The sequence below is a fragment of the Sorex araneus genome, chromosome 6 (assembly GCF_027595985.1).
Source record: "Sorex araneus isolate mSorAra2 chromosome 6, mSorAra2.pri, whole genome shotgun sequence".
NCBI lineage: Eukaryota > Metazoa > Chordata > Mammalia > Eulipotyphla > Soricidae > Sorex > Sorex araneus.
Genome location: NC_073307.1, coordinates 213,150 through 235,039, shown reverse-complemented (window position 1 = coordinate 235,039; position 21,890 = coordinate 213,150). Strand labels below are relative to the sequence as shown.

General features: G+C 43.9%; 1 protein-coding gene across 2 annotated transcripts in view; it reads left to right on the top strand.

The window, feature by feature from the left end:
- Positions 1-6,694: 6,694 nt before the first annotated feature.
- Positions 6,695-21,890, top strand: part of TSPAN5 (tetraspanin 5) — a 197,406-nt gene continuing 182,210 nt past the window's right edge. Inside the window, exon 1 of one of the 2 annotated variants that reach the window (XM_055141660.1) lies at positions 6,695-7,016. In XM_055141660.1, coding sequence (XP_054997635.1) covers positions 6,936-7,016 — 81 coding nt within the window. In that variant the 5' untranslated portion in view covers positions 6,695-6,935. The remainder of the gene's footprint in view (positions 7,017-21,890) is intronic. The other variant, XM_055141659.1, reaches the window with a different exon arrangement.

The window sequence follows — 21,890 nt, the reverse complement described above, 5'->3', positions numbered from 1 at the left end:
AAGAGTGCGGTGGATGGCATCCATGCTCTCTCTGTGACTCCATCTTAGCTATCTTTACAGGCTCATGTTCAGTGAAATGAGCAGTTAAGGTCATGGGCAGCCATCGTGGAGTCCACCCCCAGATACCATACCCAGATACCATTCCTTCATACCCAGAACAGAGCACAGTAATAACTAAACAAGGATTCCTTTTCCCTCATGTTCAGTCCCTGGCAACTTTTGACCCACTTCCTGTGAATTGTCCTTTTCTAGAAGTTGAACCACATGATATCTATTCTTCTTTTTAGAGAATAATACCTATTCTCTTCCCCCCCCCCCACTTATCATAGTGTTTTTAAGGTTCATCCATGTCACTAGTATGTACCAAAATGCTATATCTTTTTAAAGACTGGATAATAGTCATTGTATATCTATACCAGAGTTTATCCATTCATTTGTTTTTTCTTGAAGGGGAGATTGGGCCACACCTATGGGTGTTCAGGGCTTACTCCTGGCTCTGTGCTCTGGGATCACTCCTGGTGGGATGTGAGGTTGAACCAGAGTTAAGCTGAATGCCAGGCAAGCATCTTACCCTTTGTACTATCTTGCTGACCTTTATCCACTGTTGATGGATTCCGGATTGTTTATACTTTTGGGTGCTGTGTTGCATGAACAAGTATCTGCTTCGGTCTGCTTACTTTGTAGCATAAAAACAAACCTCTCACATACAACCTTCCCCCAGCCAGTTCTGGGAATAGGGAGATGGTGTAGGCTTCAGTTAGCCACCTCACAGCGCCTTGGAGAAATGTTGAGATTTGTCTCACTTTCCTTGCTCTGCCTTCTTTACTATGGGTTTGTGTCAGGCTACAGAGGATCCAGGTACCCCATGCAAATACAAACTCAAAGTAAAAAGAACCATGCCTTAGCTGTGAGGCTCCCCCTTTCCCCAAAGATCTTCCAGCCAGCTTAGGGCACATGTACTTCTGAGCATGTGACTGCAAGAGCCACAGCGTTCAGTTCAGGACTCACTCTCTGGACAGGCCGGGCCAGGCTTCCGGAGCTTATGGCTGTTGACAGAGGGAATGAGCTTCTGTGGGTAGGTAGACAACCAACAGTACTGGCTACAGAGAAGGAAAAGTAGAGAAGGTGGAGAGGGAGAGAGAGAGAGGGGAGAGGGAGGGGGAGGAGGAGGAGGAACGAGGGAGGGGGAAGGGGAGGAGGAGAGTGAATGTGAACGGGATATAGATACAGTTTGATATAGTTACAAACTGTTTAAGTTGTATCTTAGGTTGAAATACTGCTGCTTTACTTATCGTTGCCATTTGAAAGAGTGATTAACTTTTCCATGATGGAAATTAGCTATTTTTTAAGCTGAATGATTTTTTTTTAATTTTTAAATTTATTTATTTATTTTTTTAAGGGTACAGTTACAGATTTATACATTTTTGTGCTCATGTTTTTCCCATACAAAGTTCAAGAGCCCATCCCTTCACCAGTGCCCATTCTCTACCACCAGTAAACCCAGCATCTCTCCCACCCTCCCCAGTCCCGTCTCCCCACCCACCTACACTGCCACTATGGCAGGGTATTCCCTTTTGTTCTCTCTCTCTGATTAGGTGTTGTGGTTTGCAATAAAGGTGTTGCGTGGCCATTGTGTTCAGTCTCTAGTCTACATTAGGCATGCATCACCCTTCCCCCACATGACCTCCAACCACATTTTACTTGGTGTTCCCTTCTCTGAGTTGCCCTAGCTGAATGATTTTCAACTGTTTTTAAATTCCATTATTATAAAGGAGATGATCATCATACTGTCAGAAAACATACTCTTTTCTCTTTTAAATAAAGCAGAATTATTATTACTATTTTTTAATAAAGCAGAATTATTAAGTCATGAAGGATCTGTGATGAAATAACAGAATGGTTCACTGTATCACTGTATCACTGTCATCCTATTTTTCATCAATTTTCTTGAGTGGGCGCCAGTAATGTCTTCATTCATCCTAGCCCTGAGATTTTACCCTGAGATTTTCCAGTAGCTAGGCAGTCACACCCACAAACTGCCCCCGGTGCCTTTTAACCCCATCAACACCCAAAATCCAGAGACTATAAAACAAAACTCCCAGAAGAGAGCGACTCAGAGTCTCCTCCCCCCATGCCTGGCTGTCTTCACTGGGGCCCCTTGGGGGGGGGCGGGTTGAGTTTCCCTCCCCACCCCCAGCAGAGCCCCAGCAGCTGAGACCTTCAGAACAGAACGGTAACTTCATTATTATTTATGTCTTTATTAATAAATTAAAGAATCTTAACTGTAAAAGTAATATAACATTAAAATAAATCAGAAACTAGCAACATGAAAACAAAATCTCACAATTCCACAATCTAATGACTATTATTATTTGGCAGAATAAACCTTTTTTCATAAAATTGTATGCAATTTTGTTGAATGATTCATATTTCAAAACAGGAATATCGTGTTCAGTACAGAATTTGAAAACAAACAGAAGGGCATAAAAAGAAGCTTACTTTCTTTCCATCCTTATCTCTAGTTGTTCTGTCTGCACCCACTGTGCCCCAAACCACCATTACCAGTGTCTTCCCCCCCCCCCCCCCCCCGCACATACAGAGCCTACCCCTGAGCAAGGAGGGGCAAGCACACATATGTTTGTTTCCACTCTCTGACAATATGCTTTCCTCCCCATCAGTGATAGCTGTGCGTACTCTTTTGCATCTTGAGGGTTTCATATTTTTTGTTTGTTTGTTTTATTTTGTTTCTGGGCCATATTCAGCAGTGTTCACAACTTACTTCTGGCTCTTTGCTCAGAGATCACTCTTGGCAGGGCTTGGGGGACCATATGTAGTGCTGGGGATCGAACTCAGATCTGATACATACAAGGTAACTGCGCTACCCATGTACTACCCCTCCTTCTCCTGCATCTTTAAAATATATATATATACATATGTATATGTGTGTGTCAGGTAGTTCTGTACATGGTACCTTTAAATGATAGCATCATTATGTATTCACATGTTGCCATGTACTCTTTATAAATCATCATCCTTAATGGCTGTAAAAGGTTTCAGTAGATGATTCATCCATTACTTTAATAAATATTTATCAAGTACCTGCCACATTTGTAGGTCGCTAGTGGCTCTCAGATTAAAAGGAGGTGCACCACACCGTGAAAGGAGTCTGCAGAGGGATGCAGACAGGCACAGGCAGGTAAACAAGTCATCGCAGGCAGTCTCTGAAGTGCCAAATGGATGAACGCAGGAGGTGCTAAGGAGAGAAAGAGAGGGCCCGGAAATGCTGATCAGGAGTGCTGGAGTATGAGTCCCGGAAGTCAGCTCACAGATGAAGGGTGAGCATAGCACCTGGGCAGAGAGTTGGGCGCCTTGGACTGGAACAGTGCAACCCTGGAAACTCCTCGGGGCTGGACCTGGGCCTCCTCCAGGAGCTTCCTGATGTGACCGAGTCTCACACAATAGATAAATGCTATGATATGCAAACTGCAGCATGTAATTTTCACTATATTTTGGAGTGTCTCTTTGGGTAGATCCCCAGAAGTGGAATTGTTGAGACAAAATGAAGGGACGTTCTGACCTGTTAAGTGCAGGAAAATGTTTTCCAAATAGATGACATTGCTCATAAGGATACCTCAATGTGTAAGCAAATGGGAACTTCTGGGTTTTATATTTTTGCCTATTTCTATATTACTATTAAGTTTATTTTTTCCTCATGTGTTTGTTACTGTTTCTGTATATTCTTACATGATTTCCTGCTTATACTTAATCTCAAGGAGTCTTTCACTTTAGTCATGAGGCCTACATGTAATACAGATTTTAAGACTTTTCATGTTTGTTGTCAGTGTGTCATTTTGACTTCAGTTGCCTTTAGAAAATGTGATATGGGGACTGGAGCGATAGTACAGCGCGTAGGGTGTTTGCCTTGCACGCAGCCAGTCTGGGTTCGATTCCCAGCATCCCATATGGTCCCCTGAGCACCACCAGGAGTAATTCCTTAGTGCAGAGCCAGGAGTAACCCCTGTGCATTGCCAGGTGTGACGCAAAAAGCAAAAAAAAAAAAAAGTTGATATGTGGAAGTTTTAAGTTTTACTTAGTCATATGTATCAATCATTTCCTTGTAATGCTACCAAGTTAAGTAATATTTCTAAACAAATCTAAAAAATATTATATTTTCTTCTGATTAAAATATATTTATTTTATTGATTCTCCTAGAAGCTATTTTTGAGATATAAAGTCAGAATTCTGCTACTGTTTTCTCTCCCTGCCCATTATTAATGAGTTATCTGAACTGTCCCTTTTCTGTTTTTATTTTTGAGATAAGTCCTTCTTAAAGATCAATGCATGCATTTATCAGATCAAATTTTTAAACCTATTCTGAATTGTGTTATGAGTCTGCATAGACCTGTCCTTTGATTTATCCATTAGTCTGCAACAGGAGCTCTACTCCAACACACAAGAACTATAATACAGAACGACCTGGCGCCAGGACTGCGCAGGAGGAAGAGAGCAGCGTGGAACACCGTCGAGAGTGTCGAGAAGTGGCTAAGAGGATGAATAACCTCTGGATCCAGGCACATCTTTTCGACTCCACCGTTCTTCCTGCACTAACATATGCCTCAGAAACCTGGGCTCTACAAAAAAACAGGATAAGAACGCTACTCAGGTATCCCAAAGAGGAATCGAAAGAGCTATTTTTGGAGTATCATGTTTCACTCAAGTGAGAGAAGGAATCTGGTGTTCCGACCTCCATCGATGGTCAAGAATCAGAGATGCTGTCTCATTTGCCAAGGCATCAAAAATCAGATGGACCAGAAACGTAATGCGATTCAGAGACAACCGCTGGACTAGAGCTGTTACTGACTGGATTCCACAGGACGTCAAAAGACCGTGTGGCCGCCCACCTATGAGATGGTCAGACTTCTTCATCAAAACCCTGAATGAACGATTTAAGGCTCTTTCTGTTCCTGGAGCGAGCAGATATCATTGGGCTACACTAGCATGTGACAGGGACAAATGGAGATATTACTGGCGCGAGTTTGAGCAAATCGAAGATCAACGGGATGACAAGTGATACAAGTGATAATACAGAAGAGGTTTAAGCAAGGCTTCCTAGGCATTGCTGTAAGCAGGGATGTCTTGCTGTAGGTTGGTCTTGTCTTTGAAATTGTCAGACTGGTAGTAGTTTACTTGTTGGTGAAAGGCATTTCTGAGAGAGATTCACCCACAGGGCTAGACACATTTGCATCTGTGTCCAAGTCTTGGTACTGAATGGGTTGATTCTCCCATCTGTGGGTACTGAGGCCTCTATCTGGAGCCAAATCCAGCCTGAAGTCTGGTTTATTGCAAGAAAAAGCAAACTCTTACCTCTCCAAAGCTTCTGCACTGTCTGTAGTAAGCTTGTCAGTCTGTTTTTGAGAGAAGTGAGAGGTGGTTGATGAGGAAAAGCCTATGCTAAAGTTTTAAAAATCAAGTCCATAAATACGCTCTTGGAGTCCCGGCATATTTCTATGCTCAGCTGCAGGCTTCATGTGTTGGTACCATCTTTATAGCTTTCTGAATACTTAAAAAACACTTTCCCACAGACGTTTGCATAAGGCTTGGACAGTACTCCTTTCTTCCTTGGAATGCAAGTATCCTCTCTGTCTCTCCATGGAAATGCTCCCGAAACAGAGATCGCAAAGATTCACATCTCCTCCAGGAGGTTTCTAAAAAATTGTCAGCATGTGTCTCATTCTTCTGGGAGGTCAGTGGTTGATGATCTAAAAACCCAGTTATGTTCCCCAGAGGACCACCCTAGAACTCTGGATTCTTTCTTAGAGATAAGAACCAGTCAGGTCTCCCTAGAAAATGCCTTGTTTATAAATGTACCTGGCCTGGACACCTCAGGCCACCTCTCCTGTGTGGGCCTAACTGCGGTGAAGAAGCATATTTCTCCTGCAGGTGGCGAGACTGGCTGGAAGTAACTCTGGGTTACAGTACACCTCCCTTTGCAAGCCTCCTGACCCCCTGTCCCAATCTTACCTCCACCTGCCCAGGACCACCTGTTTCAGCACTTGCTTCCCAGCGATGTACAGACTCTTTCCTTTCAGGCTCAGATTCTGGGAGGGGATGCAGAACCCCACCCACCATCTCCCCAGCACTTTTCCCCTGCACCCCCTATTGCCCGCCTATGTGGCACTGAGCGCCCTTGCTCCTCCCTCAGCCCACCTTCTATCCCAGCACACGGACTGCGGGCAGAAGGAAGGAGCAGGGAGGTGGAGGAAGGTGGGTGAAAGTGGGGGATGAAGGAGGTGAGGAGGGTGGAGGAGGCAGCAAGGAGGAGGAGGAGGAGGAGGAGGAGGAGAAAAGTGGAAAGAGGAGGTGGAAGGAGGAGAAAGGAGGAATGAGCATGAGAAAGTGAAGAAGGCAGGAGCAGGAAGGAAGAGGCAGAGGGAGGAGGAGCAGGGATGAATGCGAGGGTGGTGAAGAAAAGTGGAGGAGCAGGAGGGAGCAGGAGGAGGAGGGAAGAGGAGGGCGTAGGAAGGAGCGTGAGGAAGGTGGAGGAGGGATGGAGAAGGAAGGAAGAGGAGGAGGAGTAAGGAGGAGGATGAAGGCTGTGGAGGAAAGTGGAGAAGGGAGGAGGGAGAAGGAGGAGGAGGAGGGAGGATGGAAGTGTGAAGAGGAGGCGGAGGGAGGCGAGCGGTGCCCCGGCAGTGCGCGTGCCCGGCGGGGCGGGCGGAGTGGCGCGGGGAGGAGCCGCAGGCGGAGCGAGGGCGGGGGGCGCGCGGGCCGCGGCGTCTCCCCAGCATCCCCGCCGCCTCCGCCCTGGCCCGCCGGGACGCGCGGCCGGACCGACACGCGGGCTCGGGCCCAGCTGGCGGCGCGCGCGCTGCCGCGAGAAACGCGCTCCGGCTCGGACTCGGGCTGCCGGGCCAGCGTCTGCACGAGCCCGGAGGATGTCCGGGAAGCACTACAAGGGTCCCGAAGTCAGTTGTTGCATCAAGTATTTCATCTTCGGCTTCAATGTCATCTTCTGGGTAAGTTGGGGAGCCCGCAGCCCCGCGCGCGGACCCCGGCCCCGCGGCGCACAAAGGCGGCGCGCGCGTGGGGCGCAGGCCCGGGCGCCGGGACCGCCGGCCGCGTCCGCCCGCAGCGCCGCGCTTTGTGTGGGATGCGGACGCCGCTGCCCTTCCACTGCCCGCGCCGTGCGGGGCGAGGGGCCAGCGATCTCGTGTGGACATCGGCGTCGGGGGATGACAAATCGCCATCAAGGTGTTCCGCCGCGTTGGTGCCACGCGCGCGTCCCCCGCCCCCAGCCCCGTTTCTAGGGATTGTGCAGAGCGGCCGTGTGGGGAGACCTTGGAGAAATGCAAGGAGAAGGCTGGGGACGCGTTAGTGGGCACCGAGGGAGCAGATGCGTGCACCGCGATTGCGAGATTGAAATCACATCTGGCTTCGCTGGCACGGCGTGCTGGGCATCTATTGTCATTAGACGGGGGCGCCTACTCTTTTGTTTTCAGTCTTTTTCTTGCCCTCGCAAACGAGACAAAGAGTTGATTAGGACAAGGGAAAAGCATTGATTCAAAAACGGTCTAGTTTTTCCTCCCCGCTCATCCCCTTCCCTTCCTTCCTCTCCTTTCCCTTCCTCTCCTTTCCTTTCCCCCGCCTTCCCCTCTCTATCCCATGCCCTCCCTTCTCCCCCTTCCTACTCTTTACCCCTCCCTTTCCCCTTTCCCCTTCACTCCTCTTTCCTCTTCCCTTTCCTTCTCACTCCCTTCCCCCTTGGGAAGTAAAGATGGTGGCTATCTGGTGGGTTCTCCAAGTTTTATTTTAGTGTGATATAAACAATAAGTCAGCCACTAGATCCAAAATAATCCACAGCAGTCTGAAAACAGGGTTTTGTATTTAGGATTTCCTTTTAATTCTGATTACGCACACACACAGAGCTTTGAGAATAGGTGTCAATAAAGTTTTAAAATATTTTTACCCACATATGTACCAGGATATTTTAAATTTTCGATTATTTTTAGGAGTATCTTGCATTTGTCATGGATGCTTTGTAGAAGGAACTTGTGTGACCATGTCATCTCTCCTTAGGACTGATAAAGAGAAGGAGGGAAATATGAATACATATATCAATTTCAGTTCTCTAAGGCAGTTTTTTCTCTTTTGCCAGTGATAATAATTCCTGTTAGTGATCACTCCCTGTTTGTAACCAAACAGTGCTATAAGCATAAAAAGAAATTTCTTCTTTCTTTGCTTCTGCTTTCTACCTCTTCACACACACACACACACACACACACACACACACACACACACACAGAGAGAGAGAGAGAGAGAGAGAGAGAGAGAGAGAGAGGAGAGAGAGAGATACTGGGGATATTTGAAAGTGGTATGTAGTCACATTTGTGAGTGAGGTGTTTTGATTTTATCAGAAGTTGAGTTTGGAAGACAGTTAAGGACTATTGAATCAGGATTGGAACTGGCTAAGTAGTAAGCACAAGATTTTACCTGATTGCTTTCCAAATCTGTGTGTGTGTGTGTGTGTGTGTGTGTGTGTGTGTGTGTTCATTCACATTTTAACCACCAAGCAACATAGAACATAGGTCATGCAGGGCTTTCTCTGCAGTTTCATAGAAGAAAGTAGGAAGGAAATAAAGGGTTTTGGGACAATTTCCCTGATTGTTGGTGTAATTTGTGTGTACAGATAAGGAAATTTAGTATTTTTATAGATTGCAGCAAACCACCTGTAACTGTTGAAAACTTTAAAGACCTACAGAATGGTTGCAGAGATAGTTCTAGAATAGAGCTTGTCTTATCTAATTTTGATATCTATCCCCTCCCCATCTCCAAGGGGAAATTATGGGAAGCCTGAAAGCTGACTTTGGCTGTGGAACTAAAGCAGCTTCCCCATGCAGAATTGTTAAGCAGATGCTTTTGTTATAAGGCCTTTTCTCTTATTCTGTTCTCTGCACTCTCTTTTCTTCCTTTTCCTTATTCTGTTCTCTCTACACTATTTTTTCCTCCAAAGCTATTCACTTGGATGTTCCTTGTAGCTGTCCTATCCCCTTGCCTGCTTCAGCATTACCCAGTTCTGAATGTCAGTGTATTAGTGTTATGGCTGCTTGTGTGGATCAGCAGGGAGGCAGCCGTGATATTTAGGTAAAGTCATTCAGACTGAGATGGTAGTGGTTGAAGAACTTGATGGGTATAACTGCTGCTGTGGAATTGCAGGCTTCGGTTCTCTGCAGTCACTGCCCTGTCTGTGGCTGAGAGAAACAGCAGTCTCAGTCTGCTTACAGCTGTGGAGAGAACACAAGCTCTGAGCTTTCATTTTCCCAGTGCAAAACATGGAATAAATTTGAGTTACAGTAAAGAAAGTAGGAGGTGAGTTCTGGTGAAAGATATTGAATATATTGTGCAGCCACCTGAATACACACACACACACACACACACACACACACACACATACATATATATATTTTTTTCCTAGCAGGTAGTTTGACTTCTGACTACTGAGTTAACTGTCAGTTTCTCAGCTGTTAAAATGTTGAGTTGTGGGGCTGGAGTGATAGCACAGCGGATAGGTTATTTGCCTTGCACGCGGCCGACCCGGGTTCAATTCCCAGCATCCCATATGGTCCCCTGAGCACCGCCAGGAGTAATTACTGAGTGCAAAGCCAGGAGTAACCCTTGTGCATTGCCAGGTGTGACCCAAAAAGCACTGTAGCACTGTCATCCCATTGTTCATCAATTTGCTTGAGTGGGCACCAATACTGTCTCCATTGTGAGACTTCTTGTTGACTCAAAAAGAAAAAAAAATGTTGAGTTGTAAGGTTCTTACTAGTTCTGAAAATTTAGGAGCCTGTTGAATTCCAATATTCTGAGGAAGAAAACGGTAAGAGATGGATATCAATATGCAATGAAGGCAACATATTAGGGCACTGGTTAGATTGTAGACATCTTCTCTTATTCAGACTTGTCTGGAGATAATTTTTTTATGGGATGGAAATATAGTACAGGGGTGAAGGACCTTGTCTTCCACCTGGTTAACCCCAGCTTGACCCCAGGTATCACACATGGTCCCCTGAGCATCACTAGGAGTGATTCCTGAGTACAATGCCAGGAGTGGTTCAAAAGTACCCCAAAGATACTTAAAAATATTTTTCCTCAAAAATATATTTTAAGAAAACATTTTCCCTATTTTTTTTGGTTTCCTCACTTATTGGTATAGTACCCTATTTTCCCTGTCCCCAACATGACTCTCAAATGTAGTCCATAAAGTCATTATGTGTATTTTTATTATTAGGGTTTTATGTACAAAATAGGAATCCTTTCCAGTAATGGGTAATGATAATCTGAGTAACAAATACAGACTCCTTTCTTCTTGGTTATCGCAGGGGTGTGGAAACCTATTTCTCCCTTTCCTGCGTGAATGAACTCAAGTTTCTGAAGGGAGTTGGCCTTATCAAGGCTGTCATCATGCTGGGACACTAATTGGAAACCCTGAGGCTGCTTTGGGAATTCTGTTTTATTTTTTATTTATTTATTTATTTATATATATTTTTTGCTTTTTGGGTCACACCTGGTGATGCACAGGGGTTACTCCTGGCTCATGCACTCAGGAATTACTCCTGGCGGTGCTCAGGGGACCATATGGGATGCTGGGAATCGAACCCGGGTCGGCCGCGTGCAAGGCAAACGCCCTACCTGCTGTGCTATCGCTCCAGCCCCGGGAATTCTGTTTTAAAGTTGTTTCTTTTGGGTACTCAGCCCCACATCTCATCAAAATAAAAGATGTTTTGCTCTGACGTGTTGGATTCTGATTCCAGAATTTAACTATTGCTAGACAAGTGAATTGTCTCAGTATTCTGCTCTGTTGCTGCAATGAAAATAAGCCCAGATATTTGTGGTTTAAAATAAGTCTTAATTGTTATGTTTTAGGATTTGGTTAGACTTAGCTGGATCATTGGCCCCAGGTCTCTTACACAGTAGTGGAGACCGGTCTTTTGGCTGAAGTTATCTAAAGGCTTTTTGTGGTGCCCACACCACTCAGCAGCTGATAACTGGTGCTTCCTGGGAGTCAGCTATGGCTCTTGACTTGAGCACCTCCATGTGATTTCTTCCTGCCTCTGTGGCTTGAGCAGCAGCTCCTACTGGTCAGGCTATCCTGGACCTGGCCTTGTGGCAATGCCATTTTTGTTGATTAAAGCACATTGAGGGCCTGCCAAATTTACAGGAAACAAAGAAAGATCTTCTACCCTTTGATGGACAAGTGTCAAGGTCATATGGATTGTGGCAGTATCTGGAACATAGCCTATGCTTTGAGCCTTCATAAAAGAAATGTTTATAGTGGAAATGTACCATTACCTAAAGGAGTTGTAGTTTCAAGGGTTCCTCAGAAGTGTGTTAACCAGATTGAAATCTCAATATTTAACAAAGATGAATGTCCGTGCTGTTAGTCTCCTCATGTTTCATTACTGTTTGGTACTGTATCATAGAATACTTTAGCTTGGTACCTTGGCATCATTATTACCAGGTAGAAAAGGTCCACTTAAAGCCTTCCATGGGCCTTGGATTGTAAAAATGAGATTGCCGAGCTGTGGTGGGGAGGCAGATTGGAAGTGATTAAAGGGCAGTGGTGGAAGGTCTGGGTACATGGGTGTTGGTGAAGGTGCAGTGACTGCATGTTAAAACCATGAATGTTAACACACATAAAAACATTGAAAAAATCTGCCACAGAAATGAGGAAATTGGGTCCTGTGATGTCATCGTCACTTGTGGAAAGAAAGCCGCCTGGATCCATGCACCCTTGGGAATGACCCGGGAGAGCCACATCGTTTTTCTCTTTGCTGTGTGGGATATTTGAGGCCAGCCTTTTCTTGTGATGTGCTTGCAATCATTGCAGTGTGGCTTTATTTGGCATTTTATCTGGGGCTAATGGCAGGATATTGCCTCTGATTTGTACTCAGAGATCTTGAATTCAGAGGTGAGAGTTAGGAACCTTTGAGATGGGGCATGAGGCAGGGAGTCTTGTCTTAGGAATCAGTCTACATTTTACAGTGTTCTGAAATGATGATACATCAGAGCTTATAAGTCATAATTTTTGTTTTAATTTGCTAGACATCTGTTAGCTTCAATGGCAACCATCTGGGAGTCTAAATTGCCATTTGAATTACAGAGAGATGGTGGGAAGAAAGCTAAATTTGGTTCTGAAAGTGTCATATGGGAAGAGTGTCAGGAAGGTGCTCAGACCTCAGTGGGGAACGAAATTGAATAGAGACTTTTTCTGGCTACTCTTGGGTCAGTAAGAAGACACCAAGGCTGCTCATTTAATATGGCTGGGCCAGTGGAATGAAGCTAAGGGGAGAAGTTGAACAACCAGATAATGTTCAACTACCATAAAATTGCATCAAGGTAAGTTCATTTATATAATCACTGTCTCAGTCTGCCTGCAATAAGAGTCAGTCTTCAGGTTAAGGGTGAAAGCAGCTTGTATATTGCCAGAACTTTGTAATTACTCTTTTTCTAAGCATCTCAAAGATTTCACCAGCATATTATGACATTTTGTGACAGAGGAAGAAAACGGAATTAGATTTGTGGCCTGACTTGAGGTCGTGAAGAACACACCAGGATTCGCTTCTAGTGTTGTTTCTTCCAGTGATACTAGCTCTAGCTTGCCCTTTGAACTTGACTTCACCAATATTGTAAAATAAAGGATCAAGTAGGCATTTTTCATGTTGAGAAGTGATAACTTTTTAAAAGCATGTGCCACTCTTCACACCACTGAGAAACCTGAGACATTTAGGATGAAAATGAGGAAGGTGATAGACTGATAGACAATTGTTCAGTCTACGAAACTTCCCAAGTAGGAATCAGTGCTTCACTGCGTTGAGGAGCTCTGGCTTGTTTTTCATGCAGGGCCTTCGCTGCTGTCTCTGCTCTCAGAGAGGCCCTGAGGGGGAGCTGGGTGTGTGGGATGGAGCCTCGAATGCAGCGGACGCCTCACCAGCATACCACACAGCGTTTCTCACTTGTGAGAAAAGAATAACAGAGCCTGTTTTACCTCTCATGGAATTTTTCATTAATCCAAAAATGCCAGTTTATTTTTAAGCTTGAAAGCCCAAAAATAAAATGAGAAAATCTTTGCTAAAGAGAGCCTTTTGTGTTACAATTCCTTGGTAGAGCAGCATCATGGCAGGAGGCTGGTAGCTTCTCTGGCAGGCCAGGGAAGAACCAGACTGCCCGTTGCTGGGCGCCCACTGCTCTGCCCTGCATGCTGGCCTGCAGGCTGGCCTCCTGGTGGAGGAACTCCCCCAGCCCCTGGGACCAGCACTGCTTCCTTAGCTCCTGCTCTGGGCACCTCTTCCAGTTGGTGTCCTGGTCAGTGCGTCATGCGGCTGGAGTGCCCCACAGGGACAGGTCTGTGGCCCTTCACAAAGAGCTGCTCTCCAGCACACACAGGAGTCTTCCTTAACCTGGCGTTGATCACTTGGTTCCAGTGTAAAATAGCCAATTCCTGACTGCATCATGAACTCTCCTGGGTTTTTTTTTTTTTGGACTTCCTTTTTTCCACCTACAGTATGGATTACCAAAGAAGAAATATTTTGAATGAAATAAATATCGAATTGAATGCTAAATTCCTTTCTCTGAGCTGTTTGACTGGGGTTTTAGTATCACCACTACTGGAAACAGCCAACACCACATCCAGAAAGGTGCCTGAGCCCCTTGCTCAGGAGCCTGGTCTTGGAATCACCTGGAGAGCTCTCTTAAATGTGCAGTGCGAGGCATCATTTTAAAATAATGTAATCACACCAATCACAAAGCAATACTTGGAAGAGGATGACAAAACATTTGTCTCTCCCCACTGAGAAGGCATAATGATATTCTATACCTCTTCTTCTGTTTTACTAGTTAGAATATTATAAAACATTGGACTCTTCACTTGTTGAGAATTGTTTCTAAAATATACTTGGCACTAAGGCTCAGATTTCTAAAAATCTGCAGGGAACAGCTTGTGCTTGATATTCAGGCCAGCTATTTTAATGCTTTATACTTAATTAAGTAGCCCTAATACAAGAGGGATACTTGACTTAAGCATTTCTCAAAGTATTATGTTTTCCTTCCAAGAAAAACTTCCCCTAACTGTTAACATTTTCCCTAAAGCAACTTTAAAACTTAACTTTGTCAAGCAAGTCTTCTAATCACTGTTGAAGCAATCACTGTTGAAGCATTTAGTGCCCAAACCTTTTTTTTTTACTTCTGAAAGTAAATTTTTTGGTGGAGTTTTTTTTAGGGGGTACAGGGGGGTGCTACAGCAGGTAGTACTCAGGGGCCACTCTGTGCTCTGTGGTTTCTGGTCAGTGCTTCTGCAGGTAAATCCTGCCCACTGGGCTGTCTCTTTGGCTCTCAGTTGTTGGGGACCAGATAGATAAAGGAGACAACAGGATGGGTAGTTTACAAACTTAGTTTTGTTTTAAAGCTACATACTGTCAATTTAGGAAACCTTTTAACTGATAGAGATGCCATAAGTCATTGTTTATTTTTAGGAAATTTGTTTATATTTGAGTGATAAGAGGTGCATTCTGACTTGGGTGCAGGAGCTGGCAGGTAGTCCCAGGAGTTTGATGTTAGGAAGGTTGGATTTTGAATGTCTGGACTTTTCCCCCAGCTCCTTTCCCATGCTTATCACCTTAGGATGATTAAATTACTCACTTTGCAAGTTATAGGTTCCTCTTTACCTACAAAATGCCATTCTACACTGGGGCATGGTGGGAGATTCTCAGGCAGGCTTCAGGAGGCCTGTGGCTACTCCGGGACAGCACAGTCCTGAGGCTTGAGGACACCTCGATGCTTGGACCTCTCAGCAGTGCCAGGGGCCTCAGGACTGCACCAAGCAGCGTGTGGGGGTTTGCAGTGCTGGGGGTCGAAACAGTCAGGCTGACTCCTGTGCTTTGTCAGCCGTAGTCTGAATGTTATTAATAGTGGCACTGATTTATGTTATTCATAATAGTATTAATGTTGTGAATAGTGATATTAAGACTTAACGTACATCTTAGATGGGGGGTGGGGTGGGAGGGGGGTTTATTGGGGTTCTTGGTGGTGGAACATGTGCACTGGTAAAGGGATGGGGGTTTAATCAGTATTTGACTGTGACTTAACCTGAAAGCTTTGTAATTTTTTTTTTCACGGTGATTCAATAAAATATTTCTTATTAAAAAATAAATAAATAAAAATTAAAATTTTAAAAAAAGACTTAACGTACATCTTGGAGTCATGAGGACTAGGGGTGTTTGTGTGTATACACCTGAAGAACCCTCAGTAGGCTTTCAAAATTTCCTTCTCTTCTATCCAACACCCATTCTTTCTTTTGGTTATTATTTTTTCTCAGAACTGTAAAGATCATATGCTGTAGCATTTACCATTGTTCTCTGTAATCTTCTGCCTACAGAAGTGCATTTTCAGAATAATGAGAAAAATCTAACATGTTTGCAATTTTCTTTCATTGTAATTAATGGCATGTTATTCTTGTCATGGATACTAGCCCATAAATTCATGTTTCTTGTTTGTTGTTGACTTTTCCATTTTCTTTTACGAATTTTATTATCGTGAAGGTAATGTGTTTACAGTGGTGATAACTGTTAAAGTCTTGGTCTATACTGCTACCTCATATCACTTCATTTCAGTCTTCATTTTCTTTGCAAAATCAAGATGTCACATACTAGTATTTTATATTGGAAAATTGAATTCCTGATGTTGACCTCTGGTTTTAGGCCTGAACCTAGAGGAAAAAGAATGATTTTGTTGGGAGTGGGAAGTGGCTCATGTGAATTGGGGAGGTGAGGGATGGCAGCCCACTTTTCTCTTCACCCCCTCAGTCTCTAGGGGAAGTGCCTGGGAAGTTGAGGACTGATGAGAGTTTTCTCTGATCCCCTACTTCATATAGACCTCACATTCCACCAGCCCCACGAGGCAGCCGTCAAACCATACCTGCGTCCGACTTGTTCTGCCCAGTGTGAGAAATGATTCCTGCCGTCCCATTTCTTGGAATGTGGAGCTCAGGCCTGGAGCAAGTTCATGCTCTTTGAAGGAAAGGAAAGTCAGTCAAATATTCTACCATTGCCTTCCCTCACAGAAAAACAAAGAAGAATTTCAGGAGGAGTTGGACAGAGTTATTAATGTTAATATTAATAACATTCAGTTGGACAAATAACCTAACAAATCAGGTTATTTGGGAAATGAGAGGAGAGGAAGAGGTAGAGGAAAGATGGGAGAGAGGGGAAAGGGGGGGAGGGTAGAGGGTAGAGAGGAGAAAGAGGAGAGAGAGATAGAGAGATGGGGGAGGGTGGGAGAGTGAGGAGGGTGGGAGAGAAAGGGAAGGGGAGAGAGAGAGAGAGAGAGAGAGAGAGAGAGAGAGAGAGAGAGAAAGAGAAAATATTTAGAGAATATAGGCTTCTCCAGAATGAATAAAAGCAAAGTCCTGGCCTCAGGCAGGGATGCAGGCCATTTCCTCAAGTTAGTTATATGTATACTTTCCTCTTACTATTCCCCCAAGTCTCTTGCTAGTATACTTGCTTAGGAGGTTACCTTGCTGATGGTCCTCTTTTGAATTTGTTAGCATAGCCCTCCTTCCAGTGAGGGAGTATCTCTTCCTCGGAGGTCCAGCCATGGTCTGGGTCTGGAATTCTGCATTTCACTGATTTTTCAGGTCTCCTCAGATAGGTCTTGTGTTTCAGAGGCTTTCATACTTTTGGCTGGTTCAGGTTCCACACTCTCCCAGTACACATTACCAGGGCTCCCCCTGTCTTTCTGCCTATAGTGTTATCAACATCTGTTCTGTCTGGATATTCTGGAAATACCTGTGTGGCTGTAAACCCTGCCTCTTTGGGTGGTTGCTTTACTCCAAATATATTTTTGACAAATCCTTTGGGTTGTGAAGGTGAATATTGAGTCAGTAAGCAGGGATTTTGGCCAGACATCTGGATCCTTGACTAAAAGGGCTACTTTCATGGTGAATGAGTTCTGCCTAGTTCTCCCCTGGGAGAATTAGGGTTTATGGATGTCGCAAAAGTACACCCCTTGGATTGTCGTCTGCCTTGAAGTCCAAGGGCTGCCTTGTTTCCACCATACTCTTTTCCAACTCGGCTCAAATATGGGAGAAAAAAAAGCCTTAAATCTTGGTAAATTAGTTAAAGGAGTCTCCCTATGCATTCTCAGCCTGAATGCATATAGAAAAATGAGCTGTTAAATGAGAAAGAGGAAGGGTGAAATGGGAGGGTTAAGTAGAACTTCTACTATAGTGTTCACTGGTATGAAGGACCTATCTATGCACTGTGACAGGATATTGAAGCATATTTATTTATTTGTTCATTTTGATTTTGGGCCACACTTGCTGGTGCTCAGGGGCTACCGCGAGTTCTGTTTGGGGTCATTCCTGGTGGTGCTTGGGGAACCATGAACTGGGGATCAAACCCAGGCCACCTGCATGCAAAACCGCACTTTAAATCATTGCCTCAGCTTAGGAAGCATTCTTAAAGTAATTGTTTTATCCATAGTACCCTGACACTGCTGCTCTTGATCACCCACTGATCACCACTGCCCTCATGGTTCGTCAAATGCTCCAACTTCCCATTGGGAAGACAGTCAGTTGCCTCCTGACCTTGGCTGGCAGCTTCTGGAGTGACTGGAGCAGGCAGGCCCAGAGTCATTTGCAGATGGCCTGCGTGGTTTTAGACAACTTCGTAAGCTACCCCAGTTTTACTCATATTTTAATGTGCACATGAGGAGGGATCTTGGTGCAAAGGGAGAATTCTTTTAATTATTTTGCTTTTTGGGTCACACCTGGCGATGCACAGGGGTTACTCCTGGCTCTGTACTCGGGAATTACTCCTGGCAGTGCTTGGGGGACCCTGGGATGCTGGGAATTGAACCTGGGTCAGCCTCGTGCCAGGCAAATGCCCTGCCCGCTGTGCTATCGCTCCAGCCCCAAAGGGAGAACCTTGAGAGGGACTGAGGGGACACAGGCAGAGGGGCTGCTGGGGCTGCTGTGCCCTTTGCATTCTCAGCTGCCGTGATCTGTATCAGTTCAAACTTATTTCCTTCTTTAATCAACTTGCTTTTAAAACTTCAGTACATTTCTTTTAAAAGGTAATTAGAAAACTGTCCCTATTGAAATGCATACAGTGACAGTAACATGGCGTATTAACTTTCAGCATCTCTTGGTGCCTGCTGGCAGTCCAGGTGAGGCTTCTTTTCTTCCTTCGAGGCCCGCCAATGTACAGTGTTTAGCATCCTAAAAAAAGCCAAGCCTTTCTTCTTGACTGGGACAGAGGATTAAAGGAGAGTTGCAAGGGGAACAATTTTGTTACCTGAGGTTATTTAATTCAAGAATCTAAAATAGTTTCCTCTGGCACCCAGATCTCCAGGGAATCACACTTTGGGGAATGCTGCTTTTAAGAAATTTGAAGTAGGGGCCGGAGCGATAGCACAGCGGGTAGGGCGTTTGCCTTGCACGCGGCCGACCTGGGTTCGATCCCCGGCATCCCATATGGTCCCCCAAGCACTGCCAAGAGCAATTCCTGAGTGCAAAGCCAGGAGTAACCCCTGAGCATCGCTGGGTGTGACCCAAAAAGCAAAAAAAAAAAAAAGAAAAAAAAAAGAAATTTGAAGTAGAGGCATGCGTTTATAAGCCAGAACCTGTTAGTGAGGTGGATGAATCCTTAGATACAAAATGGTTAGGGGTATGTGTTGAAGTGTTTAAATATTTGTCTACTCTTGGTTGTTTTTTTTTTTTTGGGTCACACCTGGAGATGCACAGAGGTTACTCCTGGCTCATGCACTCAGGAATTACTCCGGCGGTGCTCGGGGGACCATATGGGATGCTGAGAATCGAACTCCAGTCGAGGCAAACGCCCTACCCTCTGTGCTATTGCTCCAGCCCATTGGTTAGTTCTTTTTGTGGTATGTGTGTGTGTGTGCGGGTTGTGGGGGAGATAATGTGTCTTCTCACTGTTTTTGAAAAGTTGCTAAGTCAGTCACATCCTAGGCACAAAGAGGAAAAAAGACTGGAAAATTGGCTCCGGGGCTTATAGGAAGTCAACTGTAACTACTTAGGAAGTCCCTCCCCCCAGCCCCCGACACCTTGGGTTTCTTTCCTCCTGCTCTTCCTTTAAGTTACATTTAATCCCTTTTGTTACCCTGTAAGTTACAATTAACCACTTTTGGAATGAGTTCATTTACTCAAGGCATTTTCTTCGGATAAGACACACTGTGCTTTGCATTGTGAAAAGAATATCATGATGTAATATAGATTTTTTTTTTAAGGAAAAAGTAAGTAATTGAGGGCCAGAGGGTTAGTACAGTGGATAGGGTGCTTGCCTTGCTTGTGACTGATCCAGGTTCTATCCCTGGCACTGCATATGGTCCCCCATGCACCACCCGGAGGAATCCCTGAGCACCATCTGATGTGGCCCCCCAACAAAACAAAACCAAACCCAAAAAACTCCCCCAAAATTAGAAAGGAGAGAAAAATATCTACCACAATCCAATTTTTTCTTTGTTCCAGTTATATAAATATTTCTATACTTTTTTTTATTGATCAGGGTTCTGTGATTTACAGTACTGTTAATGATGCTTTCCCGTGCACATAATTCTTGTTTGAGTTGTATTGGAGATGGAGACTGTTAGTCAAATAACTGCTCTGAGAACAGTGAACAAATACCCCAGGATGGAAAAAAAAGATTGAGAGCTTCAATTATAGTCATAAAGATTTGAATTTACCACCTTCAGCCACTGAACTTCGTAAAGGAAAAACATGCTTCTGCATCACTAGCTTTTAAGTGTTTCTTAGGACTTTAGGAAGGAAATACTCTTCCACAGGATAACAAAATAAGTATTTTCCAAATGCCCAGTAAATAAACATCAATTTATGGAGCTAAAATGAATCAATACATCTCCTTTAGGCATTAAAAAAAACCTGTACTTGAGTTGTAATATTAAGACACTGAAAAACAAAGGCTTAAAATACCAGGTTCTTAGTTTGAAATGTTTTTAGCATGACCTTTAGGTAGACAAGAAAACGTAGCTGAAACTCCCCAGCACATTTAGTGTTGGTGCTGAGCTTGTCCAAGGGTGGGTAATATGTGCCACTGAGAAATACTGCTGATGATTTCTGGCCTCACCTTTGGAACCCTAAGGAAAGTTATATGTTTTTAGTACTAATTTAGTACTAGTTCTTTTTTATTTTTCAATTTGTTTTTGAAAGAATAAATTTAATGAAAACATGGCTAATATATGTGGCATTTTCATCTTTTTCCTGAGTCTGTGGGATTTAATAATCCTTAACATTCTTTCTTTACTCTCATCTTTAAGGGTTTTAAAGCTATATGAAGTACAGTTTGAAAGTTGTGTTTACTCATCTTTTGTAAGCTACAGAACTAGTATTTTAGACACAAAAAAAAGTACTAAAATATTTTATATTTTGTGAAAAAATATATTTAGGTATAGATATATATTCTTTCTCTTGTCGATATATAACCCTCATGCACCTATATTTTTAGATTTAGAAAAGAACTAGAAATGTGCTCCTTTGGGGAAAGAAAAACTATCTAAATTACATGATCTTGGGGCTGGAGCGATAGCACAGAGGGTAGGGCATTTGCCTTGCACGCGGCCGACCTGGGTTCGAATCCCAGCATCCCATATGGTCCCCTGAGCACCGCCAGGAGTAATTCCTGAGTGTAGAACCAGGAGTAACCCCTGTGCATCGCCGGGTGTGACCCCAAAAAGCAAAAAAAATAAATAAATTACATGATCTTTACACAGTTGCACTTGTGATGAAATAACTAAAATTTCTTATCACTGTATACTTGGAAGACTGAAAAGTATTACCACTTAAATAAGTGCAACCTAATAAAAATTGCCAATTTATTTGTTATTTTTTGTCACGTACGGTGGCACTCAAGCTCTGCTGGCACAGTGCTGGGGCTGGGGGGTGTCACTGATGGGTGCTCCCAGCAGTGTTGGGAAAGGACCCGAGGCCGCCTCTGCAAAACAGTCTTCAGGTCTTTGAGCTTTCTCACTCACCGATCCTAAATGAGAGCGTTGTTTTTCTTTGGTTTGTGTTTTGGTTTTTATTTTTTTGGGGGACATCCCTTGTGTGCTCAGGGCTTACTCCTGACTCAGCACTCACGGATCATTGCTGACATGCTTTGGGGAACATACTGGGTGCTGGGGATCGAACCCGGGTTACCTAGTGCCCTACTTGCTGTACTATCACTCCAGCCCTAAAATGGGAGGTCTTTTTTTAAAGCTAAAAATAAAAATTGAAGATTAGTTTTAGGATCTAAGACGCAAGTAGGAAAAAATTATTGTATTTTAGGTTTTTAGATGAAGACTAGAAAATAAACTCTTTGAGCTATCCTGTATCTTTTTAACTGGAACACCAAGTTATGAGTTCTTGCTAAGAACATTTAGATTTGAAGTATTCTTTATGCTTTATTCCCCGCCCCCTTCTCTGTGATTTTCATTTTAGAATGGAGAAGACAGAGCTTTTTGCTTTTAGGGAAGATAAATCTTTCTTACTCTTAATATGGTTCACTGCTGATGGAAGAACTCTGAGGAGGAACAGCAAATATACCTGAGAATACTTCGGTGGGTCCTGTTAGTGCCCAAGTTTTAGAACTATCTCATATTGATCTTTTGCAGCCCTGGTTATTTATGTCATTTTAGGATTTATAGTGAGGGACCTTGTAAGAAATTTAAGGCCTCTTGTTTTAATCTTCGCTTCTTCCACACCTTTTTACCTTTCCCTACATTCTCTCCCCACCTAATTTTCAGCCGAGACTAATTTTTAAAACTGGAACAATTGCTTTTGTGTGCACAGTGTCCCTGCTGATGTGGCCTTGCTGTAT